The following is a 19,904-nucleotide window of genomic DNA, read 5'->3' as shown; positions in this document are numbered from 1 at the left end:
TGGTCAAAGTTAAGTCGACAGGTTTTTTTTTTAATTAGGCGCTTAGATCTATGTGAAGGCCACTTGCCAGTGTCATCATAGCTGACGTCATGAAATCGGCTAGAAGGAGAATTGTCTAAAAAATTACACTTTCACTCGCAATTATTTGTTAAAAGTTTGCGTAAATTGGCCGAACAAACTCAGAGCGTAATCTCTACATTCTGGACTTTAACCCAACGCCATTATTAAGCGGTGTATTTAACTCTCCAAAAGTGTTACTCACATAGCTAGCAGTACCCATCAGTCTGAACGCGAGAGAGTTGCAAATCGGGTCAGTAAGCTAATCAGAATAGGAGCTAACAGTAAAGTGTAATTTTACTAAATTTTACATGCAATTTTGCGCGAAGGTTCCGACGGAAGCTGGCTGTGGCTCCGCTTGCAGGTGCCATTTAATCCGAATGAGCCGTGGCGGCCTCAGTCGACCTGACTCCGATCGCTCACACTCCAACTGAGAATAGGGTGTAATCTTTACAGCCAGGGTCCCTGTCGCATGGCTCAACAAGTAGCTCCGCGATAGCTGGTTCCTTTCTTTAGGGCCCGCCTTGGCCCACAAAGCGGCTAAACCGCCGTGTCAAAGAGCCAGGGGACGAATCTAAATTTGTCGCGCGTGCAGTCCTGCGGCATTCTCAGACGTCTGTTCTCTCCGCTGATTGTCTACACCAGCGTGCTGCCAGTTAGGTTCCTTTGCGATGCATGGGAACCCTGTGAGGTTTTCTGTGGGAATTCGTTGATGCACGACTATTTCGGATGCACCGCCGTGTATTGATATCGTCGATGGAGATAGCGCATAAACCCTCGGTGTAAAGGACGTAGACAATTAAGAAAATCTGGAGACCAAGCGTGTTTTCGGTCTGTTCACTCGAAGAGTACCGGGGTAGTCTGAAAGCATACGCTTCGGGAGAGAAATTTTCATTAAGCTCATCAATGAAGCATTTTATAAAACACGAGGTTATATGGCTCGTCAAATTTCCTGAATGCGTGTTTGTTTCAGGTAACCCCCGCAACCAATTACGTAACTGAAGCCTGCACATAGCAAATTGAGCTCTTCTTTCAGCAACCAAAAAATGATTGGCCTAAATTAAGTTAGGTACTTGTCCTTATCGCCCTAGTGTCAACTCTATCTAGTGACACTATATGGCCTCATCGCAATAGTGCAACCATCTGTTCAACATTTCTTATCTCATTGCGCAAGGGAAAAAAAGCACACGCAAAGTTCGCAACGAAGTCTTGCGTCATGAACTCTCTCATTTGCAACTTGTTGGGCTAAACGTTTATATTCTCGAAATTGCTAACACTGCACAGTTGAGTGGAATAAAATAGGAGGTACTGTAGTGATAAAATAAAGACGATGCGCGCGCAGATGCCTCTCGTCGTTCGAAATCGAGGGTGGATGGGAGAGCTGCTTCTTTTTCTGGCAATTAAAAAAACGCCGTCACCACCACTCTGCGCACCACCGTTGCGCAGAGGATGCCGCAGTAGATGCACTGACGGAAACGCCCTCCTAGCCCATCTGAAAATTTTGTGTGACAATCCATCAATTCAACATTAAGGGCCCTATTCTCGACTGCACAAATTGCCGGCAATTCAGGCAATTTTCCGGAAGTCTTTTCTGATTGGCTTTCAATTTTGGTCACGTGCTTCCGGTTGACAAAGCGGTTGTGTGTGCTGTCGTCATTTTGACGTTTCATGTCGTTTACGGACACCAGTTCTAAAGTTTCCCTTATTTCTCGTTACTAAAGGTGCATGATTCTTGGCCGGCAATGAAAAACCACTCTAAATACAGCGGACATGACAACGTAAGCCTGTCTTTGCTATTTAACAACAATACTGCTTGTAATACACACCCCCGCTGTGATTGGCTGAGAAGGCGTGACGTAATTTAAACACTTGGCGGGAACGATTACGTCATGCATTGGCAACTTCAGGCTGCGTAAAAGTGACGTAATGCTACGTAACAGCTTGAAAATGGCGGCTGTTTTTGTTGCAAAATACAAGCAAAATAGGGCAAACTATTGCCCCGGCTTACGGCGCCGCGAAATGTGCGGCAATTTGCAGCAGGCGCAGTTTCGCATGCGCGCTGTTTAAAGCCTGTTTCCTACAGAAACAAATTATAGTTTCAACTGCTTTCAAGTCAGCGATCATGGAACATACAAATAACATGCAGTATTTTGCTTTTATGTTTGGCAATTAAATAAAAATTATTTGTTTGGCGCAACCGCAACATAAGAGGGCAGTACAAGCCTCTCCATGACAAAGAGAACCCAATGCATGGCATTTGTCCATACTTGTCCTAGTAAGCTGTTGGGTCACATGATCGAACTCAAGAGAAAAATAACAATGAAAAGTGGCTATTTAGTTCATTACAGCGCTGATTGCAGTCGAGCTTGACGAGTGAGTGAATCGGCGACATCGGTGCGCTCCGCGGTTATCAGGCGTAGCGCTTCGCTGCTCTTATGTGTCATAGAAGCGATAGTCGCGGCCGTCTTTTTCTGTGATCACGCCATAAACGTGCAACATAGCAGCAGACGATGGCGTGGCGGCGGTGGCGGCAGGGAAGGTGATAACGCAACAAAGCTTGCATTGAAGCAGAGAGCCCAGCTATGTTACTAAAAGCGATTGAAAGAAATAAATAGATACGTAAAAAAATTGTGTGATGAACTTTGGCTCGACATCCGCCTTTCGCTCGCTTTTGGATCAACGTTACTCGATCGCCTTGTGGTGTTGACGCCAAATTTCACCTCCAGAAATGTGTTTTTTAAGTGCAATGCACTTCTTAAGCGACCCTGAACCTGCGTCCACCGGCGATGTCCGCATCACATACCCACGTGGGGGATTGGCCAGGAATCTCCTCGTCTTCCTTGGCAACGGGGGGAGATGGGCGCGCGCTGCTTGGCCGCTGACATGGCACATACCCACGTGGGGGATTGGCCAGGAATCGGGCGTGAGAAGGGCTAATGCACCCGCTTAAATGCATCTTTCTTTCTTTGTAGTTGTGTGTGTGTGTGTGATCTCTCTTTCGCGAACATTACCGAACCGCGCAAATTCAACTCGTGCATTCGCACTTTCACATTCTTCCCCTCGGGGAAATGCGGGGAATTTTCTTGTCAGCCTCAGCTTCCGTCTTAATTTTTATAGTACATTCCAAGTGTTTTCATATCTTTCTTGCACAATATTTGATACCTTGATAGCGATCTTTATGAGTGACTCGTCAAATTACACTGCATGTCGTCATAGCTATAGGTGCAGCACGTCACTGATTGCTTACGTCGTGCTTACGCAAAAAAACATGGGCGAAATGCCGGCAATTTGTGCAGTCGAGAATAGGGCCCTAAGTGTCACTAGATAAGGTATAAGAGTTCCGCCACTGAGGCACGCAAGTCAACAACAGCGGCCATTTTGGTGTTAATCAGTGTGGCGAGATTGCCGCTTCTGCGGCCTCGCCGCTAACTTTGGCCGGTTTGTTTGCTTACAACACTGCCGAAGATAAAGCGAAGTGTCGTCTTCGGGCGCACTTCTGCTGCTGAAATGCTGCTGCATGCGTTATCTTGGATTCGCATTCAGAACGACGTCAGTCGCGCGCAGCCGCAGAGCAGAGAGGACCAGCTAAGCCTACCAGAGCTGACCGACTAAAACGCATAAACAACAAAATGGCGGCGCCCATGAACCGTCGCCGTGTAAACAAATGTCACGTGATCTGAACGGACCAACGATCATGGCGGCGGCACAGAACAATAGGAGAAAAAGGTGCCGACACTCTAGTGACACTAGCCAGATTTTTAGTGCGCAGCACTCCCGCATCTGGCGCGGCGGTTTGCCGGCGACGTCGGCCTCGCGCCCGAGCGAACGAAGAAAACACGAAAGACGAGAAAACCGGAGGAGGAAAATGTGGCGAAAGCGGCTGAGAGGGCGGTATGCCTCGGGAGGCAACACCCCAGAAGCCCAGCATGCGCTGCGTGATACACGTACATAGCTCATTCGGCGTCCTCCTCATTGCTCCTTTTTCTCTAAATAAAGCATCTCTCTCTCTCTCTCTCTCTGCCTGGCTCATCCGAACCACGCGACATTTGCGCGGGAGTTTCAAACACGATTTACAACAACATTCTCGGCGGCGGCGACGCGCTGCGAGATTACGGCAGAGTAGCGCTCGCAGCCGTGCGTTGGCTTGTCACGCGATCACTTCCTGAGGCTTTTCAATTTAGGGTCTCGGACTCACCGTGGATAGTCCGCGGGTAGTCCGAGTATTCCCCGAAGCCGTAGGCATGCATTGGAAAATCGAATACCGGTCTGCTTCTCGGGGAGTCCGCGGTGAGTCCAAGACTGTAAATCGAAGAGCCCCCTGAGGCGCAGAAGCTATGCGCTGTGACTTAGAAAACTGCAGCTGGCGCTGCGCACAATTTTCGCATTAGGGAGTATCGTAATTGTCAGCCTTTTTTTTTTTCTTGTTCTGAAAGCACTGAGTGGGGCCCCAGCCGGCGTCCCCGACATGCGGCACCGAATCTTCCACCAGCTGAGAGGCGTCCCTTCGCGCGTGCTCGATCAGTAAAAGAAAGAAAAGCAACGCGAACTTTGTAGGTATTTCAATTTCAATTTCAATTTCAATTCTTTATTTTCCCAGAGGTTCCTGGGAAGCTTCCTGGGCTAAAAGCTGTTTTACACAGCTTGACGGGGCCCGGGAAGCCATTACAAAACAGCAACGGCGGAGCAGTACGTACAGAAAATAAAAAAATAAAAAAATACGAACGATATAAGAAATGAAGACCTGAGAGAAATACAGGGTGTATACGGCGCGTGTCCGAGAAATCAAACACAAAACATTGGCCGCGTATCTGCTCCTTTCGTGGCAAATGTCGACAAAAGACGATAGTCTTTATCGACTTTTGACAAGTAAATACCCCCCTTCGCTTTCCCGCTCACCTCTCATGTTGTTACTCTTGCGTCGCGCTCCTCCCAATGTAAAGACGCCAAAGGTTTACTTAAATCATTTTAAATTTGCCGCGTTCCACTGCTCCAGGCCGGGTGTCTCGATGCCAACGCTGCCGTACGGCCAAGACGCGCGTGAATCGAGGCGCCCTACTTCAATGTTTATAGAACCGCGTTTCCCTACTCCACGTGCGTTGCAAACAGAACGTGGAACCTATCTAGTGGAACCTTTCGTAACTGTTGCCGGTTGATTCTTTGAAATGCCGCAAGAAGCTATAGTGGCGCGGGCGACAGCAGGCGACGGCAGAGTGAATTTTTTTCTGCAGTTGATGAAGTATTTAATCTTGCAAAAATCAATCATTTATGACTTTCTATAAAAGAACACTGAAAATATCACTTCTGTATTAATTTGTTGTCTTCTATTTGCGTAATGTCTTGTTATTCTTCGATTCCCGGCCGCGGCGGCCGCTTTTCTGATGGAGGCGAAAAGCAAAAACGCCCGTGTGTACGAGATTTCGGCGCACGTTAAAGATCCCCAGGTGGTCAAAATTAATCCGGAGCCCTCCACTACGGCGCGCCTCATCGCCTGCGTTGCGTCGGCGCGTTAAACCCCACAATTAATCTTGTTATTCTTCAACAATGTTGACAAGTATGAACATTACACCGGACTTAGACGGGTAGATTTAGTTGTGACTATATAAGACTATTGCGCCGGCATTGCTTTACTTTGGCCGGGTGGCTGAATCGCGTCACAGACAGACAGACATGCAGACAGACCAAAATTTCTAAGTTTAAGTAGCCCAAGAAAGGCTATCGTCTTTAAAAACTCCACTGCCTCAACCAGCGACGTAACTCTCTCCAGGAGCCAGGGCACATTGCGCGGCGCACCGTCATATTGCTTATAGGCGGTGCGGCCGTTTTGCCCAGGGCTGTCAGCGGCGAACGTGCAAGAGCACTAAATTGCTCACTGATGCTTTCGCATTGAGCACATTGAAAGAAGTTATTATGTGTGACAAAAACGCGAGGGGAACTCATTCATTTTGGATTGAATTATCGACTTGTAGCGTGAAGCAGTGAATGTTCCGGGACGACATAGTCAGTAAGTAAGGCAGGCTTAGCCTCATTTTCTCGCGTCCTCAGCTCAATCACCGTCTTCCCCGCTGACGCTGCGTGACATCGCCATCCTATTAACAATAAAGCAGCACCTCCGACGCCGCACACGTGTCCTTGCTCCCCCATGGCAGCCTGTCACCCTCCCCTCATACCGGTTCCGATTGTGTTGCGCTTAGGAGGATCCGGGTGGCGGCCATGAAGAGAAAATACAAGTTTGGATCATTACAGAGGCTGTGTCATCCCGATAACCACCATGCCGACTTAACGCCAACTTCAACAGAATAATCGAGATATTAAAGAAAGCAATGAACCCTGGCGACTTCGAGCCATTTTGCGGGGCTTTTTCAATGACGTCACGGGATCTCGTTACGATTGCCGGCCACCGACCTTAGCCACCGCCAAAAAACGTCAAACAGGGGGGATCTTCTGGTTCCATTTGATCGTTTCGCTTGAATGCTAACGTGCAGTTAATGCACCGATTAAAATGTTCTGGTGCCGGTCGATAACACGTCACCCCTGCCTGCAGTATCACGTTGGGAAACGCGGTAGGAGAATTGGTCGGCAAAATCAATAACAGATGGCGCGACCCGTCGTGACCATAGCGCTACTCCAGCAGCCCTGCCCGCCCGGCGCTCTCCGGCTCCCCGGGAGCGAAGCCTGGCGAAGCTGGGGCATGGAGGAAAGAATACTTTCCTCCATGCTGGGGCCCCAGAGGCAGCGCAGCTTTCCGCGTTGTTTGCTCCATGCGAAATGGAAGGGCGCCGTAATTGTCGGCGAGACGTGCGCGCGCCGTCACCGCCAGAGCTGCCCCCCCCCCCCCCCCCCCTCCTTCCTCTACCATTTCATTCGGAAAAGCCGTACACTTAAGTTCAGCTCTTTCAAATAAACCAGATTCGCATTTTGTCTTCATGGCCCACTTAACCGCAGCCGTGGTTCATCACTGGCATCACTCTCCAGGTGCTTTTGCATGCCCCGGTTACCAAGTTTGCTCTCGCACCGACGCTGCAGATGACTTCGACCACTTAGAGGACCCCTCCCGTCTTTTGTCCGACGAGGATATGCCATCTTGCGGTGACGGTCCTCTGCCTAAGCGATGTGACTTCTCACAAGAAGTGGATACCGTGGCCCCAAAGACACCCTAGACTGTTCTTCAGCTGTGACAGACCCCCTTGTCTCCCGCATCCTAGACGCTCCTAATGTCTGTTTTATGCCACTCAGCTTGACATTTGAATGGCCCGAGCAGGACAGCGTCAGGTTTTTAGAACTGAGGCAGCGTTTTAAAGATGATCACGGGCGTTTGTTGTATGAGCCAAGAGCCAACAAACCTCCTCTGCCGTAGAGCTCGGAACGCTCTGAACCGGTTATGAGAAATATTGTACTGTCCATCTTGTCCAGTGCTCCCTGAAAGTCATGCCAACACGCCGTGGACGATGGCCTCCAAATGCAGGTGGCACGCTCGAAAGCGGCCGTTTTGCCTAGGCGAGTTAAAGTTTCCGCTGCTGATGGCCTGCATCGCAGCAGACAACTTGAGTCTCATTTTAGCGGCGATCAGAGGGCAGAACCCGTGAGCAAGGACAAAGAAAGATGAGCCAAAGATAGCATATCTGCGATTCAATACTTGCATAAAATTTCGCTTAACACCAAGACAGCAGGGCAACGTTCAGGGGCAGGGTCGTATTTACGGCACTAAACAAGCTTTTGGCCCTATGTAGGTTAAGCTGTCCCTAGTGTGCGCGAAAGCCGATCTGCACTATTAAACACAAAGAAGCCTTGGTACACTGGCGGTGTACGGTTGTCAGCTAAATTCCTGTATCATGTGGCAGGCACTATATCGGCCAGACCGGCAGATATTTGAACGAGCGTTTAAAACAGCATAACTTCAGTCGCGCTGCCACCGATGCTGAGCTGGCTGCCCATTATAAAATATGTATCTCGGGCAACCCGTGTCATCCTCTATACGACCAGACAATTGTTTTGTATTTTCGCCGGTCTGCTATGACAAGTTTCACGACTTGTCATGAAAGCTAAGAATCTCCGCGTGGAGTCAGTGAGATCGCAAGAGTTTAAAAAAAAATATCTTCAAAACAAATTCGCGCTTCTGAACGAGCAGAACGGCGTCAGTGTAGACAAGCTAAATGACAACTTAACCTAACCTAACCTAACTAAGGGCACCAGCAGAAGCTATGGGTGAAACAACGTGTAGGAAACTGATAAACTAAGTCAAGAAACGAAATAACTAATTGCAAAATGTAAGAACACGAAAGTGTCAAGTACGGCAGGCTAGATTGAATTAGTCGAGCAGTCGAAACTCAGTAACAGAAGTAAAACAAACGACATTCGGGCGTATAACATGGCAGTGATCGAGGAAATGCTGTGACTAGAAGAAATTTTGACAGCAACTAAAAGGAACCTTGCCATCAGCAAAGACAGGATGTACGCACTGAGAGACGAGTGGAGTAACATTACGCACAACATAGACGAGATAATGAACGAAGCAGAACGATTCTACACCAAGCTGTATGCCAGCGACGTTAGATCAGTTGAAACTACTGAGAGTACAAGCTTAACTTGCGATTTCCCACTCGTTACTAAAGAGGAAGGAGGAAAGGCTCTCAGGGACATGAAAAGAGGCAAAGCTGCAAGTGAAGACGACATAGCCGCGAATCCTTTGAAGGAGGGAGGAGATATAGTATGGAAAAGCTTCCTGTAGTATTTTCGGAATGCTTGAAGACACAAAAAGTGCCCATAGCCTGTAAAAACGCCAAAATGATCACCGCAGCCGTGCTGGAAGCACTAAAAGACCAGGGAATAGAGAGAACCTGCATAAGAATTTTAGAAGACATCTACAAGGGATGCACGGGCAGGATAACCCTCCACAAGCAAAGCGAAAAATTCCCAATCCGAAAAGGAGTACGGAAGATACCACCTAGACAACACTATTCACAGCATGTATAGAGGGGTATTTAGAAAGCTTTACTGGGAAATCATGGTGTTCCGGATAAACGGGGAATACTTCAGCCATTAGAGGTTTGCGGACGACATTGTCTCGCTGAGTGAGACTGCAGAACACATACAAACAATGCTTGAGGAACTGCAATCACAAAGCACGCATGCGGGGCTAACATAAATATGAATAAATCTTAAGTAATGAGGAATAAGCATGTCAAGAACGTCTTCTTCAGCTTAGGAGACGAAACGCCAGAAGTAACAGAATATAACTACCTCGGACAGATGGTTAGTGCTGCCCCAACAACGACAGAGAAATCCGGCACAGAATAGGTATGGACTGGGGAGCACTCGGCAAGCACTCACAAACAATGAAACGCAAGTTGCCTCTATTCCTTAAAAAAATCTACAACCAGTGCATCTGCCGGTGGTGACATACGAAGCTGAAACTTGGCACCTTACTAGACAACTAGAAAGCAAACTTAGGTCGGCTGAACAAGCCAGGGAACGAAGAGCACTCAGGGCCAAGAAACGTGACACCTGAATCAGAGAACAAACTAGAGCAGAAGATATCGTAGTTAAAATAAAGAAAAAGAAATGGACTTAGGCTGTCCATGTACTGAGATGAACCGACAACCGTTGGACAATTAGGGTAACAGAGTGGATACCAAGAGATGGGTCTAGAAGAAGTGGAAGGCCACTAATACGATGGAGGGATGAAATACAGTATTTCGGGGTTAAACTGTGGACTCGAGCCGCGCACTACAGGAGCAGTTGGAGGTCAATGGGAGAGGCATTCGCTCTGAAGTGGATCTGAGTAGGCTGACGATGATGATGACAAGAGAAAATTATGGAAGCGGCGGAAATAGCACGTTCCGGTGAGCAAAGTGTCCAGATAAGACGGTGACTAGAGCTTGATTTCTTGTCGTAGGTGGTGCGCGACCGCTTTTCTTCACCTTTCATTTTGTTGTTTCCCTTTCCTTCTCTCCTCTTGCTATCCAGATGTGTAGATATGCACTGACCTTGCATTAAACGAATGGTCGAAAGTTAGCTCTGGTCCCATCCTCGCTTCGTCCTGTGTTTTTAGTGCGCTATGTTTTCTGTGTGCCCAGTGAAACCGTCACATGTTCATCTAATCACATTTTGACCTCATTTTCTTCTCATCATCAACTGACCAACTTCATTTATATTTTGTGTCAATAGAGCCAATTAAAAATTGCTTAGGTCTTCGCGTGGCTGTTCTCTTTTACTTGCCTGGGTAGTGCTAACTTCCGTCGACTACAAGGATCCCAGTTTTATTTGTTAATCCTATCACTACCTATAACGTCCAAACCGATGCCATATGCATAAAATTGTGGCCTTCCAGCCTAGTCTCGTTAGGCGGTAGAAGCAAAGGCACATTTATGAGGGGGAAAAACACTACGCGGCCGCAACGTAAATCAGCGGTAATGATTTCGTTTGCGTCCGAATTTCTCATGCACGGCCTTCCCAAATGGACGTGTTTTCGCGGACCTGCGGCCCGAAAACGGAAAACGACGCTTCCAGGGAGGAAGGAGCGGAAGCCGCGGTTTGCGGTTTGGTGACGGTGCATCTCCCGCCCTCGTGCATCATCTTAAAAATAGGAGGAGAGGGCCCCAGTTTCTGATGCGCGTGCCCAGATTAATCACACGGCCGACCTCCGCCACCGAGCTTCCGTCGCAGCATAGCGGGCGCTGGGCCAAATGGGATCTCCCTGCGAAAGTCTGAGGCCGTGTAGTAGACTGTGATTCACTCCCAGACGAGCCGCGCCCGCAGGAAGAGTCTATCCTCCCCTTTCTGCCCAGCTTCTTCCAGTTCACGACTTGCTGGTCGGGCGCAGTCGTGTTTACCCGCGCATTTTACCTATGGAGCGCGTGAATCGATGGGCAGGTACCCTGCAAATAATACGCGCGTCGACCGTTAGGTTAGCCGTGGCGGCTCTGAGACGTGAATGCCATACGGCTGAAGCAATACTTCGCTTAGTCGCCGCAAAAGTAGGATAACCAACCAGACGATTTTATGGATAACCTCGATGTCCTTCGTGTATTGTACTTTTCTTTCTTTTACTTCCTTACTTCCTTCCTTCGTTCCTTTCATCGAATTGAGCATAAATGTAAAAAAGATTGAACCAGCCAGCAGTAGGTCTAACGTAGATAATCCAAAGTAAGACGTCAAGCATATTTTTTTTTATTAAATAGGCTTCTATTAGCTCGCAAGGGCGCTTGTTTGTGGAGCGGTGAACGATGTCCATGTCGCAAGAGCAAATGCGAACCGGCACTGCTCCTACTGAACAGGTTATGCTCGTACGCGGCCATAAGCACGTCGATCTCTTCGGTATGACTACGCTTTTCAGAAAACAAAAGGTACTTTCTACATGACATCCACGTGCTTCGTGGAGTAATTTTTCTGGCAATTTTTTTCGACCTATGCGAATACAATGGGTAATTTATTGCAACGCACATTATACTGTTACGCTATTTTGCGGAATTTGCATTACCTGAGGCACCATTCTGTTTTCGTTGGTTGGCACCCAAAAAGGTAGACTGGGCAGAATAAGTCAGTGAACAATTATGCAGAGAGAAGCTGGCTTAACGCTTAGCCAGAAACCCACACTTACCGGCAAGCAAACAGCCTGCAGGCGGTTAAAAAGATGGTTTTAAAGTGCTTACTCCAAGCTCATAAGGCAATGTTTGTTTGTTTGTTTTTTCCTTACGTACTTTCTACACTCACATCCGCTTCGTTGTGCATCTTGTTATTTCGTGAAGTTGGAGAGCTTTCTTCCTTTACCTTAACTCTAACCAGGGCTTGTCCAACCAGTGTGACTTTTTCAACCTTTATTATTGTTGCCTTCAAAGTTTGCTCTTTTTCGAAAGGAAGAGTGCGCTCGTTGGTGACATCGTTTTTACACCACGTGGTACTCTCCATCAAACCAGCATTCTTTCACAAATTGGCACCTGGAGCTTTGTAAATAATATGTAGAGCAGAGTCATCTAGCGTGTGATATAGACTTTTCTTTTGTAATACACGCCTCTTTTTGAAGCTGTATGTAAATAAAACGACTGCTCATTTCTGCAAGGCTCGAAAGCGTTGCGACTCCAGCAAACTTCCTGCGTTCTTCGAGGCGCAGTATTTGAGGAAGCCCGGCGGCTTTCCCGGACGTTGGCCGCGCATACACGAGGAACCGGAATGATGGATCGCATGCGACCTGTCACGCGCTCCCTCATGAAGCTTCGGTTCGTGGGTTTGCGGCGCTGCCGGGGCCCGCTTCTCCAGCAGTCGAGCAGACAGTGGCACGATGGCGCCACGTGCATAATCGGGGCACTATCACCGCCCTCGGCTTCTTTCAGCGGGCTAAGCGCAACCTGTGCACGATGGCTACAAAGGGTTGCTCTGTAACGCAACTGTATCAGTTCTCGCTCCTTAACGCGCAATGCTAGTCCGCCTGCAGGCTTGCGGAATGCCTGAGGCGTCCGCCTTGGTCTTTCTTTTTGGTAGAGGCGCCTTAGTGTGGCCTGAACTGTGCTGGATCCAGACTACAACGCATAGAAAACACACACAGTAAGGGCACATCACAGCGTGTCCCCTTTGTTGTTCTTGCGTGTGTTCTTACCATACCCAGCTTTATCGCTCAAAATTCCGATCTCTCAGGAACCTAGGGAAACCACTTCAGGACAGTGATATTTGGCACAAAGCAAGAAGTCAACGTGGAGATGAAAACACTAGAAGAAGTTTCCAGGATTCTGAATATTTTATGTGCAATTAACTGTCAAATCTTACTCCCCATGCATCTCTATGGGATAGTTTCCATGGCTCAGGAACCTAGCCGCAAAACGTGCAAGACTTGAAACTGTGCGCAAAGCAAGTTTTCACCCCCAATATTAGCAGCGCAAAATAACTTTCAATTACGATAAATAGCGGCAAAGTAATCGCTGTTGAAAGGACTGCCATGAGCGGGAAAGCTGCACATGCTCAAAGCTGCACACGTCTACCCGCCAACGGTTTCGTCGCCCTAAGCAAAAAGGATCTCAGGGGCCAAAGACGCCGAGCGCATGCGTCAGGATAAACAGGCATAGAGCTCAGAATTCGCTCAACGAAACCATCCACGGTAAGGCGCCTTTGAACGACGGCACCCTCTCCCCGAACGTTGTTTGCAGGTTATCTCTGAAGGTTATGCAGGACTAGTGCCATTAAATATAGCAGTTCTTGCCCAAGACACCGAGCGCATGCCTAGGCAGGACCCAGCATTTGCCGCCAGAGAAGCCGGGCGTAGTGTCAGTAGATAAGGTGTTAGGGTGCCGCCACTGAGGCACGGAAGTCAGCAACGGCAGTCATTTTGTCGTTCATCAGTGCAGCGACGGCGGCGCATCTACGTACTCGCCGCTAACTTCGGCCGGGTCGGTTCTTAACGACACGACCGAAGATGCAGCAAAACGGCATCTCTGGAAACACTTCTGGTGCTGAAATGCTGTTACAAGCGTTATCTTTGATTCGCATTCTGAACGACGTCAGTCGCGCGCAGCCGCAGAGCAAGGAGGACAAGCTAAGCCTGCCAGAGTTGACCGACTAAAACGTATAAACTACAAAATGGCGGCGCTCATGAGCCTTCGCAGTGTAAACCAATGTCACGTAATGCGAACTGACTAATGATCATGGCGGAGGCGCGGAACAATAGGAGAAAAGAGTGCAGATACTCTGTACCTTATCTAGTGACACTAGCCGAGCGCAATCGACAAGCTCGCCGAGACGACGAAAAACATTTCACATACCTCCTAGACTACCATTTGTCGTGGTTAACAACAGCTTTGCTGGACATCCACTTTCGCAGGGCGGGATGGTGATCTTTTTTTTTTTTTCTGTGCTATAGTCTAAATCATGTTGAACCCAAACTTCAGCCTTACTATGCTGGACGTTACCGGGGGTTTAATCTCTTCGTTGCAAATACTGTAAATAAATTATACACTGTATCCTGTCATTGTTGCACCTTTGGTTGAGGTGCTGCGGCTCGTCCAGTGAAAAGGGAGCTTCGCCGCGGGAGACTTGTTCAACTCCTCCTTAATGGGAACGCGTCGCATGGCGGACTCCGGAGGATACTCTTACATTGACAGTACTTCAGTTTTTTTCTCACGTTCGAAGCTCTGCCGAGTCGTATGAACATTGTCGCATTTATGAGGTCGGACTCTTTGCCACACAGTGGATCCCCAAAGCTGGAAGGATGTAAAGGCTGGACACGGCCGCGCTGAAACGTACAGCAGATAACGCGTTCAATCTGCTGATATTTACAAAAAGAGTGAAAAAGTAGATTCAATTACTGGAACGTGCGACCAATTCGAGTAGGCAAGAATCGTCGCATCGCCCAGCAATTCCCAATTTTCGAGAGCGTGTTGCGTCATAATCCCGCGAAGACCATCACATGCCATCGTTGGGGCCGCCAACGTTCACTAGTGCAAGAGCTCTTTCAAACGATCTTACTTGGATTGTCCATCGGGAACTTGAGGGCGTGGCTTCATAAGCTTCCTTCCCACATCACGCGCCCATCACCAATATTCGAACCTTATTTTTCGTACAAACCATTGTGCGGGAAACCTATAGGGCTGCAGGATCTTCCGGTCGTGATCTATCGGATCGTCCGTCGTTACGCAGTTGCCATCCCACCGTTGGCAACCAGTTGTTACATACGGGAATGCGTCCCCGAACTCGGCTCCGTCGCTTCCGTAATGCCAGGTAGCGTGGTTGTGAGCGGCCAGCAAAAGTTGCTGCCTTGATGACGACGACAAGGAGCCGAAGGCAAACTTAACTGGTTTACTGCATGGCGAGAGATGAGCCGAAGCAATACAATGACAATGCCCTTACGAGCGAGGTTACAGTACAGGACTCGAGCAGAGTTACAGCATTGATTCTCTGCGCCAAAACGGATGTGGTTCTGCGCTCGGGGCCACTCATATTTATTCCCGAAGCGCTAACGGTCAAAAAACGCTCCTCTGGTTTTGCACACAGCACGAACATAAAAATTAGTAGTGGCTTAGCTCTGCTATGCCAGGATATACGTAGCGTGAGCTAAGGTTCAGCAATCCTGTCCAATCCAGTCCAATTCAGTCTAATCCAGTCCAGTGCAGTGCAGTCCTGTCCAGTCACTGCTCCTCGCGCATGCTCAGCACAGCTCTTCACGAGCCACGCAAAACGGCTATCAAGCAGCTCCGATGCAGCGTCAGACTTGGCAACTGCGCAATTTAGGCGCACACCTGGGCACGCGCCGGCGCCAGTGCGTCTGCCGCGGCTATGACGCAACACGATCCAACACAATCCACTTTAATCCAATCCAATCCAAGCCAAGCCAAGCCAAGCCAAGCCAAGCCAATGTCCCTCGCGCTTGCGCAGAACGGCCCTTCGCGGCACACGCGAAACTACTCAACCTCGGCCAGTGTAGCTTACGCTACAATACAGATACACAACACTGTCCAAACTTCGTGAGGGGTTGGTAGTGGCGGCGCACGCTAAGTCAGAGAGGTAGAGCGGATATCGCGGCTGCGGCGTCCGCGTCCTTCGGGTAAGTCGCTGCACGTAGCGTATGCCGCCGCCGAAGTTTGAATCACGGTGACAGCTAGGCGCCCCTGCGCCGGCCGTTCTGCGGCATGTTGTGATCCGTCCGAGGCAGGCCTGCGCTCGTAAAACTTTGCAGGACGCGCGAAAATGGTTGCGGTGCGGAGAATCTTAACACCGTGCGTTTCAGCACATTTCATTCGAAGCTTTGAAGTTCCGTCCACTTTTAAAACCTTTTTATATAACGTTATTATACGGCCTTTCTTATTGCTGTTTCTACAAATTTTTTCTCTCGCTGTCTTACCTAGATAAATAGTTTTCTCTGTAGTTTCTGGCGCTTTTTTTTTTCTGTTCCTGTGACTTGCATCGATTTGGTTGCTTTGTTCTGCGTGACAACGGAGAATGCTGATATTAATGTTTTACAAGAATTTTCTTCCCATTTTCTTTCGAGGAAACCAGGTGGTACACCAACATACAGTGCGTTTCTTTTGACGTACTTGCTCAAAAGGCTTCTGAACTACCCTACCCCATTGCATGATTCAAGTGACATGATTGGCTTTACCTCCCCCCCCCCCCCCCCCCCCCGCCACACATCCAACAAAGTTACATGATGTTAGTTAAGTTGGTCTATCATGCCAACCCTGTCTAATAAGAAAGGAAACCAGACTCTCTTATCTGCTTAGTATACTTTGTCTACATTTGGGCACCCAACCTTGTCTTCTTGAGCTCCTTTCCAGGCATTTACCCTGTGTTCAGTTTGCGAATGGCATAGCGTCCTAATTTAGCTTTAGATTAAGATTTAGGTTCAGCATAGCGTCCTGATTTAGTAAGCTAGATCATCACAAACTATATGGAATAAATAAACACTTGCGACGCTGGCCCCAGCTTGTCAACGCCAGGACGGTGCAGTGACGTTGTCCTTATGTATATGCTCTGCACTGCTCTCGTTATGTATTTTCGCCCTATGTTTAAAAAACATGACGACGTCGTTTGCATCCTAAGCTTGGGTAGCCCATAGCAGCAGTACCAAGAACCATAATAGGTACCAACAGAAGCAACTGGTGCCATCACCGTATCGTGGACAATAGATGACATATTGTAGTTCTACATCATTCACGCATCCTTTTTTCCTAATGTAGCAGATTTATGCAAGCACAATCACCTCGGATAGACCCCAAGGAGGTCAAGGTTTGAATCTGGTATCGTAACTTACAATCCATCATTCAGAATGGAATGTAAAACAAAAATCCCCGGCCATCTCTACTAACGTAAAACGTGGGGAGGAGCGAAGCACGCAGTTTATAAGTGTATTCTTGGCGCCTTGGTGTTTTTGCCAGCGGAGATGAAACCGTTGGGGGGTGCAGGTATACAGCTTTGCTGTATACCTGCACTTGTCTCCTGTCTTTGAAGCACGAAGCTCTCTAGCGCGAGGCGTAAACGAATTTCCAGTTGTTTTTTTAGTACGCATTACGTTCTAGCGCGAAGTGTGAACGAGTTTCCCGGTGTTTTGGTACCGTGACTACATGAGACGATGATTACGACGACTACGACGACAGGATACGCCAACAGCCCCCGCTCAAAAGGGGCTTCGCCCCTAATACACTAACAGTGGGCAGGCTGACTTAATGATGGCACATATCTGCTCCTTAGACCGGTCCTATTTGTACAGGTCATTGGTGCACCTGGAGCCATCCGAGTGGAGGTTCACGGATCTCTTTTGTGAATGCCATGCCTGCTTGTAATGACGTTTAAGGCTGTTTATTCGCCTCCTGTGTCAGTGACGTGAACGATATCAGCCGCTATATCTGTGGGTCCCGACGTCCTTTGAAGGGGGGCGTTGGCCGTCTCCTACTGTTCACTGAGAGACCTTCTTCCTGTAGCGGATAGCTCGCCATGGCATTATCAAAATATTTTCCTCCCAGGAGGCTCATATTCTGTTTATCTTCCGCCCGGCGGACTTCGCCACTGGAGTTGGCGGCGGGTGGGGTGGGGGCGGTTCGCCCCTTAGAGAGCCGCGTATATATTCTAACTGTCTGCCGGCTTGAAGACGGCCGTCCGCCGTCAACGCGGGAGAGTCTAATTTAGCCACGATTACAGGTCCGCCGACGGAGATCCTCACGGATATCGAGATACGAAGTTTTGGGCCGGTGTCTGAAAACGACATGGTGCGTTCATCTCACTATTTTTTTCTGTAACTGTTCTGTCTCTTGGTCGTGTTTTTTGTAAACTTAGTTTTTTTTTTCTGTTTCTGAGTGGTATTTGTTGATCCGTGCACCGTCGGCTGTATTAGCGGCGGTCTATCTAGTTTCAGTAGGCCTAAGTCTTCTGACCTTTTTGTCTAATGTGGCTCCGAAATAGTTCCAGCGAGACTATTTTTGGTTCCTACCGGGGAAAGAGCAAGGGCTGCTGTTTGTTTTTTGAACGCCCATCCTCAAGGTTTTCCTTTAAAAACGCGAACAAGAATCCTCTCCCCGTTTGTACATCTTCCCAGCAACACTAATGGTAAGCATTATAAACTATTTTTATTAAGAAAAAATAATAGTTTTGTTGCTAAACCACAATGTTTTGACATATTTTTGCAATGAGCTTATTTATGTTGAGAATACAGCTTTCCTTTCTAATTTATATTTAACTAAGCAAACCTAATAGCCTCATACCTAATGGTCGCCTAGATATGGCCCTATAAATTGGTCGCCTATAGTTTGCATAATAGTCTCACCAATGATGGCTGACCAGTACACGTTTATCTTCAAACAATCTTGACATGTACGGATCGGAATAGTTGCGAGTGGCTTCTATAAAATGTTTTTTTCTTTTGCCTTGTATTGAAGTAAGGGTGGTGCAGAAAAAGTATAGCTTGCTTCCTTATCTCTTTTTTTCCAAACGCTTTGTTCCATTTCTTCTTGCGTAACCATGTATTATTTATGTTTCTTTTGCCCCATCCTTTTACCAGCGTCTGTTTATTGTGTACCATAAACATAGCAATACACATAAGTAAGTGCGTCTGCAATACGTCGGAGAAGTCCTTTATTTCTAGATAAGGCATTTAGTGGCGATCCCTTTACGGTTTTCAGTGCGCGGTGGTTGATGAGTTTGTGCACGTTAGTAAACAGCAGGATAACGCAAGTTCCCTTGCCTGAGTCTACACATCTTTGATGATAAACCCGTTCGTCCTTTACCGTCACGTATTGCATTTAAGACGACGTAGGTACTCTGAACAGTCAAACAATTTGTCAATCGCTTAATTATATTTTGCGCGGGTAGCAAATAAGCTTACTTCCCTGCTAAAAATGCTCTACTAGAAAGCTAGAAGGATCACCGTTATTTTCAAGATTGACACCGTGAACGCGAGGAATTTCCCAAGAGGCTCAATTAAAACATCATAATTGCGACTGTCGTCTTTCCTCGGCCGGCCTTCAAAGGAATTTCTATGTTCTTGACTGATGTTGTCTTTGTGCTCTTTCTTAAGTATCTCTGTTGACGTGGCAACGGTACAGACGTAAACAAACTAACACACAAGTTCATCAATAAATATTCAAAGATATCTGCTAAAAGTAGCGTTAATTTATTTTACGCTTATAGAAAGTTTTAATCCCTCATTTTATTTGGGATCTCACCAGCAAAAGCAGAAAATGTGCTTTTTGTTACCTTACAGGACCTTGCTTTACTTTAATGTCATATCGTCTTCTCATGGTTGCGTCCCAGAATACGGTCATAGAAAAGAGGTCGGTGAATATGGCAGCCTGAATTATTGGAGGCCCCGTTCGATGACATTACCATTTTGTTGCGCGGCCTCTTCCGGCTCAGATGTTCTCGATGGACTGCTACTTCCGGCAGACGTGGTACGACCGCCGGCTGCGATTCCACGGCGACATCAAGGTTCTCTCAGTCAGCTGGCAATTCCTCGAGCTCGTGTGGAAGCCGGACACCTTCTTCTTCAACGGCAAGAGCTCCTACATCCACAAGGTCACTGTGCCAAACAAGTTCGTCCGCCTCTTCAACGACGGAAGGCTCATGTATTCCATGAGGTACGCCCACGGCATAAAATACTTCCTGCGCTTCAACACCCCCTAGCCGTCATATCTGCCACGTCGCCCCTACAAGTAACGAACATATTACAGACCATTTATTCAATCAAAGTTGCGTTAGTAAAGATAAAAATACTAAATTTAAAGTCATCACAGCTGCGTAAAGAAGAAAGTGTAGAAGCCAGAAACCATGACTCTGAATCTATAGAAGTGTGGAATATATGGAAAGCATTTTATTTTAGCACATATCGTTCTTTTTTCAATTTCAGATGTATTCGTCTCGGCTACCCAGTTCCTTGAGCG

The 19,904-nt window shown here is 47.8% G+C and overlaps 1 protein-coding gene across 3 annotated transcripts in view; it reads left to right on the top strand.

The window, feature by feature from the left end:
- LOC144173874 (gamma-aminobutyric acid receptor subunit alpha-6-like) overlaps window positions 1-19,904 on the top strand; it is an 86,674-nt gene that overhangs the window by 48,629 nt on the left and 18,141 nt on the right. For all 3 annotated transcript variants that reach the window (XM_077702168.1, XM_077702167.1, XM_077702169.1), the window contains exons 3-4: window positions 17,671-17,738; window positions 19,381-19,601. In XM_077702168.1, the coding sequence (XP_077558294.1) occupies window positions 17,671-17,738; window positions 19,381-19,601 (289 nt within the window). The remainder of the gene's footprint in view (window positions 1-17,670; window positions 17,739-19,380; window positions 19,602-19,904) is intronic.

Source organism: Haemaphysalis longicornis, unplaced genomic scaffold, assembly GCF_048455015.1.
Source record: "Haemaphysalis longicornis isolate Haplotype H1 unplaced genomic scaffold, Haemaphysalis longicornis Haplotype H1 scaffold_3, whole genome shotgun sequence".
Taxonomy (NCBI): domain Eukaryota; kingdom Metazoa; phylum Arthropoda; class Arachnida; order Ixodida; family Ixodidae; genus Haemaphysalis; species Haemaphysalis longicornis.
This window is presented reverse-complemented; position numbering and strand designations above follow the sequence as displayed.